Source organism: Euprymna scolopes, chromosome 22 (genome assembly GCF_053919585.1).
Source record: "Euprymna scolopes isolate OS-2025 chromosome 22, ASM5391958v1, whole genome shotgun sequence".
In the NCBI taxonomy this organism is placed as follows: Eukaryota; Metazoa; Mollusca; class Cephalopoda; order Sepiida; family Sepiolidae; genus Euprymna; species Euprymna scolopes.
The window spans coordinates 80759557-80771745 of NC_136503.1; the positions used below are offsets into that span (position 1 = coordinate 80759557).

A 12189-nucleotide genomic window follows, 5' to 3' on the forward strand; every position below is an offset into this window, starting at 1 on the left:
AAGAAAGAAGCTTTGTTCATGGAATCTACGTTTAGGTTTAGGCTCAGATAAAGAGTGGGGGGAATTATTGATAGTGTTTACAGCTAGACGAGTGTTTCTTGTGAAAGTTTGGCAAGGAGGGACCATAGATTGAAGCTCAGCCGAACACTTTCCATGAAAATAACGATACATCAGAGACAAACTCGCAACATCTCTTTCTTCTGTGGGATAGAGGTTGCAAGGAAGAGAAAAGGACATTTCCTACGAGGCTACGAAGTCTATTTTGAACTCTATCAAGGCAGAACAAATCGTTTCTAGCAGCTCCTGCCCAGATGTGGCAACAGTATTCCATCCTTGGACGTACCTGGCTCTTATATAGATAGAGAATAGCATCAGCAGTGAGATATCTACCGGATCGATAGAAAGATCCTACCATTTTTCCAGCGGCCTTGGCAACAGATTTGATGTACGTGTTCCATTTAAGATCAGGAGTAATGGTCAAGCCCAGAAGCTTGTCAAAACTTGAGGCCTCCTGAAGACGAGAGCCATTCATTTCAATTGATGCCAAATGTGGATCAGAATGTTGATGATGTAAAGAGAGAAGCTTGGTTTTAGATGCATTAAAAGTAACCAGCCACTCCTTTCCCCATTGTACTACGTGCTCAAGATCAGAGGAGAGAGAATCGGGGAGAACTTGGTCGTTTACTGTCTTAGATGTGCTACCATAAATGGTAGTCGTCAGCATAAATGTCTACAAATGATGTAAGGATGTGATTTGGAAGATCATTAATGTAGATCAGGAAAAGAGTTGGGCCCAGGATGGACCCCTGCGGGACACCGGCATTAATACTGTGAGCTTCTGATTTTTGCCCCTCAACTACTACTCTTATGAACCTATCAGAAAGAAATGATTTAATAATTGAGAAGACATTTCCAGCAATACCATAGCTAGAGATCTTATGAAGTAAACCTTTATGCCATACCCTATCAAAGGCCTTAGATATGTCAAGAGCAATTGCCCTAGAAAGGTTGCCTCTGTCGAGAGATTTGCTAATCCTATGAGATATAACTGTAAGCACATCTGTTGTAGATCTAGCAGAACGGAAACCATATTGAGTGTCACTAAGAAGGTTATTTTTGTTGAGATGGTTGATTACTTCTGTATTTAACACAGATTCCAGCAACTTACTCATGACGCACAGGAGACTTATTGGCCTGTACTGAGAGGGGAATGAGTGATCACCTGAATTCTTAAATACAGGGCATACTGATGAAAATTTCCAGGAAGATGGGAAACTATTCTCCTTAAGACAACGTTTAAACAGTTTTGTAAGTATGGGCGCTAGTTCAGGTTGAAGTTTTTTGACTACTATAATTGGAATACTGTCAGGGCCAGTTGCTTTACTGGAATCAAGGTTTTTGATTAGCTTGGCAACATCACGTACAGATATACGTATATCACATAGCGTGTTTTCTGATACAGGAGGAAATATTGGGGGTTGGCGGCCTTGATCGCAAAGGGTAGAATTAGCTGCAAAGTTCTTGACAAAGAGTTTGGCTTTGTCTGATGCTGACGAGATTACCTCAGGTCCATTGATAATAGTTGGGATGGAGCACACGCTTCTGTTCAGGATTCTGTTTGCTATTTGCCAAAACTGGTGGGAACCAAGCCGCTGTTCAGCTACTTTGGACTTAACAGATTGAGCATACAACTCTCTTGCATTCTTTATTACTTTCTTACAATGGTTGCTGGCAGTCCTGAAAGCGGCTTTAGTTTCCATACATCTATTACGTTGGAAACAGTGGAAAAAGTGATTTCTGTGCGCAATGGCAGCAGCACATTCTGGAGAGAACCATGGCTGGCTGTTAGGTTTTTGCTGAAACTTTTTAGAGGGTATGAAACGGTCAATACCTACAATTAACCATTCCGTCAGGTCTAATACTATAGAGGACACATCCTTTTTAAACATGGAATGCAGAGGTAGATCAGATATAAATGTACGGAAGCTATCCCAGTCAGCCTTAGTGTATCGATATACTGTACGATGGAGAGGTACGTCTGGGGACTTATTACATTTCATTTTTATCTTAATTGATACAACAGAGTGGTCGGAAGATCCAAGAGGCGACAGAACAGAAACTTAACATAGTTCAGGGCAAGTTGTGAGAAAAAGGTCTAGTAGGCTTGCATACTGGCCGTCATTGTCGGGCACACGGGTGGGTTCCTGAACAATCTGAGTGAGGTCATAGGCAATGGAGAAATCATGACAGAACCTCCCCTCATCATCGGTCTTGTTAGAGTGGGTCAACCATTCCACATTGTGAACATTGAAGTCACCACATACGTGAATGTTAGCTGAAGGATAAGCAGATAGGACTTGGTCAATTTTCTCAGATATGCTTTGAAAGATAGTAACTCCGCTGTTATGGGGGCGATAGAGAGTAAATATAAATGCCGTAGTGTGAGCTAAAGCAACCCGGAAGCACATATAGGGTAAGTTAGGATCTTCCCTGGAGATGTCCCTACCACATGGAAAGCTATCCCTAATATAGGCACATATTCCATGCCCATGGCGATCTTGGGGGTCAGATTTAGAAGTTAAGTTAGAGTATCCTTTAATTGCGAACTCTTCTAGGGAAATAGCCTGTCCAATGCCAGTTTCACTTAAAAATAAAAGGTTTGGTCTAGTCTCCTGTAATTGGGTTTCAACCTCTGGAAGGTTAGAACGTAGACCCCTGATGTTGGAGAAGGAGACATGGTAGTAGGGGTCTACGTTGGAAGTTGGAGAACCGGGTTTAATCGTGTATTTTATTCTTGAACCTTGTCATGATGAAATTTTGGAATTTGTGGACTAGGTCGTCAGATTTACTTAGAGCAGGACAGAGAGGGGAAACTAAGAGAGAAAAAGAAACGAAGAATTTTTTTAATTTTTTTTTATTTTCTGATTAGTTACTTATTTATTATTTATTTATTATTATTTTTTTAATTGAATTTTGGGAGTTTGATTAATTAATGAAAAAGCGCTATCTAAATGGAAACAGACGACATTCGAATTGTAAGAAACAACTAAACCAACAACAAAAAAAAAGCTGACAAACAAATATATTTTCAAACTCGCCAAACAGAAAAGTGACAGGCAAGAAAATAAATCTATACATGTTAGAAAAAGAAATGAAAACATCGATACAGACAATCTCATATTGTCAGGAGAAGAAATTGCTGTCCCAAAAAATGAGGTGCAACAATTGTTTACAAATGTTTACTTAAAAAAGATCGTGTGTAAAGAATGTACAAATAGACAGTGCCATCAAAAGAACTTGACTGAACAACAAGTCTTGAAAATAAAAAATAAAAAACAAGAAAAAAATACGGTTACAAAAAAGAAAACAAACAAACAAAAAACTTGTACTTACACCTAACAATTATACGGTTAAAAAATCTTTTCTTGGAGAAAAAAAAAAACCTTCTGTTTATAAATATTTTGCAAAAAAAAGAAAAAAAAAATTAAAATAATAAAATGAAATAAACATATTTTCATTTTTCAAGGTAGGTTTTTTGCTATTTTTTATTATTTGCAGTTGAATTTTTTCCGCCCTTTTTTTTTTTTTTTTTTCATTATTCTGTGTTTCTTACGACGCTACGCTCGCTCGGCTGATACCGATAATTGCCGGTTTCGCTCGATCCATGCTTGACGGGAATTCACGAGAATTCGGGTCAAATTATGCAAGAGTTACCAGTACCTTAAGTTATTTTTATTTTATTTTATTTTTCTTTTCAAGAAGTTTTCAAAGAAATCTTTTGTTTGTTTATTTTTTTACAACGACAACAGGAAAAAAATCTGTGAAAGAAAACTTTTTTCAGTTTCAAGAAAAGTATTTTTTTGTTGTTCAAGAAAGTATATAATTTATTTTTTCCAAAAGACTAAAATAAGCAAGCTTTGTTTTTCTTACGACGAGAAAACTTGCAAATACGACAAAACAACTGTAAAACTGTAAAAATGATTTTTCCTCATCTTCAAAGTTAAGTGTTTTAATGTTTTACCTTTTTTTTGTGGGGGGGGGGCGTTTGTTGTTTTTGTTTTCACTTCAAAAGGTTTTCTTTTGATATTTGTTTTTGCTAATTCTTTAGGAGAGTCCTTGGTACTGGTCGCGGTAAGAGTTCCCTGCCGAACACCCTCCAAAAACAACGATGTCTCCCGTTTCTCGCGCAGCCGCAAAGGACATGTTTTAGTTGCCATAGTAACAACACTTTTTATCGACATTGTTTTACTGTTTAAAGACAGTACTACACATTTATTAATAATATCTCACTTTTAATCACTTTTATCGACTTTTTAAAACTTTTTTTTTTACTCTTTTTAAATGACAACGTTAATGTTTATGAATATTGAAATAAAACATTATGTTTATGAATATTGAAATAAAACATTACTACACATTTATTAATAATATCTTTTTTTTTTTTTTTTTTTACTGTTTTACTGTTTGTGTCACTTTTATCGACTTTTTCTTTTATGAAACTTATCGGCGGTTCTTGAAATTTACTTACCACAAAATTTGTCGGCGGTTCTTGAAATTTACTTACCACAAAATGATGATAGAATAATAAATTTACTTACGTTTAATCAATGTTATTTTCTTTTTTAAATAGAATTTTCTTTTTAAATGACGACGTTTTTACTGTTTATGAATATTAAAAGAAAAATAATTACTAAACATTTATTAATAAGAAAATGGGTGCTATCCACGCTATATTTTAAATCGTATTTCTAAGCTTAAAGTTTAATGTTTTTTTTATTCAATTGTAAGGTTAAAGTAGAGAATAGGTACAAAACACCCTCCCCGTGTTAAGAATGGCTTCAACAGTAAAAAAAAAAAAAGATATTATTAATAAATGTGTAGTAATGTTTTATTTCAATATTCATAAACATAATGTTTTATTTCAATATTCATAAACATTAACGTTGTCATTTAAAAAGAGTAAAAAAAAGTTTTAAAAAGTCGATAAAAGTGATTAAAAGTGAGATATTATTAATAAATGTGTAGTACTGTCTTTAAACAGTAAAACAATGTCGATAAAAAGTGTTGTTACTATGGCAACTAAAACATGTCCTTTGCGGCTGCGCGAGAAACGGGAGACATCGTTGTTTTTGGAGGGTGTTCGGCAGGGAACTCTTACCGCGACCAGTACCGAGTCCTTTTTTACTTCACACAGCGTGTTGTAAATCCAGCTCGATTTTTAAAAAAATAGAGAAACTTTGATGTAATCGTCGTCTACTAACAGCTGATTGATTGACTAATCGCGACATTTTTTGACGTAACCTGCCGGAAGATGTTGACGCGCAGTTGCATCACGTTTTGGATAAGTACCCTTAATTTTGTACTTTTACTCAAATATTAGTACTTATGCAGTATAAGAACCGCGCTATCATCGGAATCATCGAGGTGGTTTACGGAAAACTCCGAAAGGTGCCAAAGACGCTGAGCAGAGCACCTAATAAAAAAAAAAAACATTTGTTTGCGCTATCATTAGTTTATTATTTAAAAAAAATTGTACAGTTTAATCAAGACATTAAAAAAAAATGGAAATATCGAAAAAAGGTTATATTGTACGTATCCGTTATGGAACGAAGTTCTCCGAAAAAAAAAAAAACTTAATTTCATCAAGTAGTTTTTTTTTTTTGTATTATTATACAAACACCGTGACAGCGAATTAGTAAAATCTTTTACGTAGTATTCTGTTACGTTTCGGTGTGCTGAACACGAATCTGAAAACTGGGTTAGGGTTGGGTTAGGTTAGGGTTAGGGTTAGGGTACATTTTTTTTCTACTAATTCGCTGTCACGGTATTTGTATAAATTTACCTTTTTTTTTTTTTTTTTTTTTTACAGCAAAAAAACAATTTGTTATAATACCGAGCAAAAATTTCGATTTTTAGGAAGAAAAGCTAGTAATAAAGATGGGGAGGGAGTGTCGGCACTTTGAGTTATCTCCCCGTGGCGTGTTAAAATTCCCGCTGTAAAAAAAAACCTACTCAATCAAATTAAATGAAATTTATTTTTCGGAGATCTTCAGTCCGAAACGGATACGTACAATATAACCTTTTTTCGATATTTTCATTTTTTTAATGTCTTGATTAAGCTGTACAAGTACCAAATAAATACGGTACCAAAAATGCATAAGCACCCTAAATATTTACTTTGATTTGAATTTAAAAAGAAAAAATATCATAAAAGGAAAAAAAAAAATTTTTTTTTTCTAATGTTTAGTATCAGTCGTTTCTTCTCCAAAAAATAAATATTTATTCATGAAACTTACCTTACAATGAAGATTTTTTCTTAATTTGAATTTGAAGTTTCTATAATTTTTGTAAACATTGTCAAATAGTTAATCAAAAATATTGTTTTCATTTGTAATTAATTTTTCATTGAAATTGTTTTCATTTTTTTATTAATTTTTACTGACAGAAAATATATTTTTTTTTTCAATGAAAAAGATGGTCAGCGTTTGCGTGAAAAAAAAGAAAAAAATATACTTTTGTTCGGCACATTCCGCTGTTTTCCGTAAACCACCGGAACGATTCCGACGATAGCATGGTCCTTATACTGCTTATAAATGTACTCGGTACTCTTGCAGAATTTGCCACTGATCCTCGGGATTTTCCGCAATTATTTCTCGGAGTCGACCGGCAATCACTGGATTAAACCGAGAGGTGTTTAAAATGTTGAGACGCTTTTTTTTGTATAAAAATTGTAATTTTTTAATTATATTTTAGGGTTGATGAGAGGGAGGGGTAATTTTCTGTTATTTATTTATCTATTTATTTTTTTTACACAGGCATCACCACCACATTATCAAGGCCAAGTACCACTCGAGGATAAGGGTTAAAGAATGTACAGTAGAAATTGAACAATATAGTAATCATTAGTAATGAAATTTCGGTAAATTTGTTAACGTTTGTTTACAAAAAATAATTTGTAAATATTTTTGTAAAAAAACCTTCTCTATACTTTCACCTTACAATTTACGGATTTCATACAAATCATTCATCTTTTCTTATATAAAAAAAAAAACTGTTTACAAAAAGAAAAAAAAGTTTACTGCCAAGTTAAAAAAAAAAGTTAAAATTAAAAAATGTAAGTTTTCTTGAAAAAAAAAACTGGGTTTTTTTTTTTTTTTTTTTTTTTTTTTACAAAGGCATCACCACATTATCAAGGCCCAGAGGCCACTCAAGGATAAGGGTTAAAGAGTGTACAGTAGAAGTTGGTCAATATAGTAATCATTAGTAATGAAAATTTGGTAAATTTAATAACTTATATGGAACGGCTCATCAAGAACTTATTTACTTTAGACTTGAACAAAACCATATTGTAGTCAGCCGGAAAGCAGGAAAACGGAAGACAATTCCACAGGCGTGCAGTTCTAAGAAAGAAGCTTTGTTCATGGAATCTACGTTTAGGTTTAGGCACAGATAAAGAGTGGGGGAAATTATTGATAGTGTTTACAGCTAGACGAGTGTTTCTTGTGAAAGTTTGGCGAGGGGGGACCATAGATTGAAGCTCAGTTGAACACTTTCCATGAAAATAACGATACATCAGAGACAAACTCGCAACATCTCTTCTGTGAGATAGAGGTTGCAAGGAGGAGAAAAGGACATCTCCTACGAGGCTACGAAGTCTATTTTGAACTCTATCAAGGCAGGACAAGTTCTTTCTAGCAGCTCCTGCCCAGATGTGGCAACAGTATTCCATCCTTGGACGTACCTGGCTCTTATATAGATAGAGAATAGCATCAGCAGTGAGATATCTACTGGATCGATAGAAAGATCCCACCATTTTTCCAGCGGCCTTGGCAACAGATTTGATATACGTGTTCCATTTAAGATCAGGAGTAATGGTCAAGCCCAGAAGCTTGTCAAAACTTGAGGCCTCCTGAAGACGAGAGCCATTCATTTCAATTGATGACAAATGTGGATTAGAATGTTGATGATGTAAAGAGAGAAGCTTGGTTTTAGATGCATTAAAAGTAACCAGCCACTCCTTTCCCCATTGTACTACGTGCTCAAGATCAGAGGAGAGAGAATTGGAGAGAACTTGCTCGTTTACTGTCTTAGATGTGGTACCATAAATGGTAGTGTCGTCAGCATAAATGTCTACAAATGATGTAAGGATATGATTTGGAAGATCATTAATGTAGATCAGGAAAAGAGTTGGGCCCAGGATGGATCCCTGAGGGACACCGGCATTAATATTGTGAGCTTCTGATTTTTGCCCCTCAACTACTACTCTTATGAATCTATCAGAAAGAAATGATTTAATAATTGAGAAGACTTTTCCAGCTATACCATAGCTAGCGATCTTATGAAGTAAACCTTTATGCCATACCCTATCAAAGGCTTTAGATATGTCAAGAGCAATTGCCCTAGAAAGATTGCCACCGTCGAGAGATTTGCTAATCCTATGCGATATAACTGTAAGGACATCTGCTGTAGATCTAGCAGAACGGAAACCATATTGAGTGTCACTAAGAAGGTTATTTTTGTTGAGATGTTTGATTACTTCTGTATTTAATACAGATTCTAGCAACTTACTCATGACGCACAGGAGACTTATTGGCCTGTACTGAGAGGGGGATGAGCGATCACCTGAATTCTTAAATACAGGGCATACTGATGAGATTTTCCAGGGAGATGGGAAACTATTCTCCTTAAGACAACGTTTAAACAGTTTTGTAAGTATGGGCGCTAGTTCAGGTTGAAGTTTTTTGAGTACTATGATTGGAATACCATCAGGGCCAGTTGCTTTACTGGAATCAAGGTTTTTGATTAGTTTGGCAACATCACGTACAGATATACGTATATCACATAGCGTGTTTTCTGATACAAGAGGAAATATTGGGGGTTGGCGGTCTTGGTCGCAAAGGGTAGAATTAGCTGCAAAGTTCTTGACAAAGAGTTTGGCTTTGTCTGATGCTGACGAGATTACCTCAGATCCATTGATAATAGTTGGGATGGAGCACACGCTTCTGTTCAGGATTCTGTTTGCTATTTGCCAAAACTGGTGGGAACCAAGCCGCTGCTCAGCTACTTTGGACTTAACAGATTGAGCATACAACTTTCTTGCGTTCCTTATTACTTTCTTACAATGGTTGCTGGCAGTCCTGAAAACGGCTTTAGTTTCCATACATCTATTACGTTTGAAGCAGTGGAAAAAGTGATTTCTGTGCGCAATGGCAGCAGCACATTCTGGAGAGAACCATGGCTGGCTGTTAGGTTTTTGCTGAAACTTTTTAGAGGGTATGAAATGGTCAATACCTACAATTAACCATTCAGTTAGGTCTAATACTATAGAGGACACATCCTTTTTAAACATGGAATGCAGAGGTAGATCAGATATAAATGTACGGAAGCTATCCCAGTCAGCCTTAGTGTATCGATATACTGTACGATGAAGAGGTACGTCTGGGGACTTATTACATTTCATTTTTATCTTAATTGATACAACAGAGTGGTCGGAAGATCCAAGAGGCGACAGAACAGAAACTGAACATAGTTCAGGGCAAGTTGTGAGAAAAAGGTCTAGTAGGCTCGCATACTGGCCGTCATTATCGGGCACACGGGTAGGTTCCTGAACAATCTGAGTGAGGTCATAGGCAATGGAGAAATCATGACAGAACCTCCCCTCATCATCGGTCTTGTTTGAGTAGGTCAACCATTCGACGTTGTGAACATTGAAGTCTCCACATACGTGAATGTTAGCTGAAGGATAAGTAGAAAGGACTTGGTCAATTTTCTCAGATATGCTTTGAAAGATAGTAACTCCGCTGTTGTGGGGGCGATAGAGAGTAAATATAAATGCAGTAGTTTGAGCTAAAGCAACCCGGAAGCACATATAAGGTAAGTTAGGATCTTCCCTGGAGATGTCCCTCCCACATGGAAAGCTATCTTTAATATAGGCACATATTCCATGCCCATGGCGATCTTGGGGGTCAGATTTAGAAGTTAAGTTAGAGTATCCTGTAATTGCAAACTCATCAAGGGAAATAGCCTGTCCAATGCCAGTTTCACTTAAAAATAAAAGGTCTGGTTTAGTCTCCTGTAATTGGGTTTCAACCTCTGGAAGGTTAGAACGTAGACCCCTGATGTTGGAGAAGGAGACATGGTAGTAGGGGTCTACGTTGGAAGTTGGAGAACCGGGTTTAATCGTGTATTTTTTCTTGAAACTTGTCATTTCATTTGTCACTGGGTTTTGTTTTACTGTACACATAGATTCGAAAACGTTGTCAAAAAAGTAAATATATAACAAATAAATGCTATCAAAGGCAAGATAAGTTACTTTTCTACACAACTTGATAATTTGTTAGTGTTTTTATTTCATGTAACATGTTTATTCAGCTCGACAAACATACAGTGTTTACCGATGTGTTGGAAAATTCTGAACACGGTAAGTTTCGGAAAATGAGTTTAAAATAAAAAAATATATACAAATACTGCTAGACACTAGCTCAATATATGTTACCGTGACATATATTCGGTGGGTTTTTAACAGTATGTGGTATAGTTTTTTTTATTTTTAACTCATTTTCCCAAACTTACCGTGTTCAGCAGAGAGTTCGGCGCCATTTTGAATTTTCCAACATTGGTAAACACTGGATGTTTTTCGAGCTGAATAAATATTTTACATTAAATAAAAATACAAAAAATTATCAAGTTAGGTTGAAAATTACCTTATCTTGCCTTTGATAATATTTATTTGTTATATATTTATTTTTTGATGACTTTTTCGAATCTATATGTACAGTAATACAACCCAAAAACTGTACTTAAAACAATTTACGGTTAAAAAATGTACTGTAACCAATTTACAGTTAAAAAAAAAATCATCTTTTCTTAAAAAAAAAACAAAACTTTTATTCATAAAAAATTGCACAAAAATAATAATAAAAGTAAATGTACAATACAAAATGCTTTTCTTGAAAAAATATATATATATTCAATAAATTTACAGTAGGTTTTTGTTATTTTATTTTATTTATTTTCGGTTTGTTTGTTTGTTTTGAAATTCGTCTGCGTCTGTTACTTTGGCTGCCTGTCGAGCCCGAATCATAATTGACGGAAAATACCGAGAATCCAGGTCAAATTCTGCAAGAGTACCGTACACCTAATTATTGAAAAATAAAGCTTTTATTTTTAGTTGAATAATATGCAAAAGATAAGCGTTTATATGAGAACTCCGTTGCAAACCATTAGCTCCTGAAAAGTTGCAGTTTTAAACTTAGCGCTCTGGATCACGTGACTATTTGGTTGCTATGACAACATACATAATATTCGTAATTTATGTTTACAATAACAATAATATTTTTCCTGGCCAATATTTATTGGTGAAACATCGTGGTCATTATTTGTAAAACTTAATTACTCCTTAATATTTAATTTTTCCTTCTCGGAAATAAGAGAAATAAACAAGGAAATTCATCCTCCTTCCTCCGTTAATTATATGGTTCTTGCTAAAAGTAGGAATATTTTCAAAGAGCGTTACTAATGCATTGCAACGATCACAGATTAGCAAATATTTATAAAAAATAAATAAAAACACATATAAAGAAAACAAAACTAAATGTCTCATGTTTCGATTTTTAATAATTTCTTATTTAAAAAAATGTATGAAATTTAACTGTTAAAAAAAACATCTTTCAGACAACTGGAGTGAAAAAACTGAAAATATGTTTATGTAAAATATTCCCTATTAAACAAGTCGGGCTGGATATTTAAAAAAAAATTAATAAGTAAATATCGCAAGGAAAAATAAGAAACAGTGGGAGCATTAAATAAGATTAAATAATTAGAGAAATTTCTGACACGCGTGTCGTTTCAGTTTTGTGGTCCGTGAATTTCATTAAACCCTCAGTTTCGTATGGTTGTCTAGCACCAACAACAACGGAAAACAGTTTGTCCGGCGAAAATGGACAAATACGTTAAAGTTCGTCGTATTGGTGAAGGTTCCTTTGGTAAAGTAATTCTTGTACGACACAAAAAGACTAATATTAAATATGTTATCAAGGAAATTAATATGTCTGGGGTAAGAAATGCTTGATAATTACTTTATTACAGCTACATTTCTTTTTGTTTTGATTTTATGACAAACCTACTGTTTGTTGTTGTTGTGCTATTTTTTATTTTATTTATTTATTTATTTTTTTTGCTGCCTTGACA

The 12189-nt window shown here is 34.7% G+C and overlaps 1 protein-coding gene across 6 annotated transcripts in view; it reads left to right on the plus strand.

Moving 5' to 3' along the window:
* Positions 1 to 11837: 11837 nt before the first annotated feature.
* LOC145243496 (uncharacterized) overlaps positions 11838 to 12189 on the plus strand; it is a 202738-nt gene continuing 202386 nt past the window's right edge. For all 6 annotated transcript variants that reach the window (XR_013862891.1, XR_013862890.1, XM_080106450.1 and 3 more), the window contains exon 1: positions 11838 to 12055. Coding sequence is in view for 4 of the 6 variants with exons in the window: in XM_080106450.1 (XP_079962576.1) it covers positions 11939 to 12055 (117 nt within the window). In the remaining 2 variants the exon portion in view is untranslated. The remainder of the gene's footprint in view (positions 12056 to 12189) is intronic.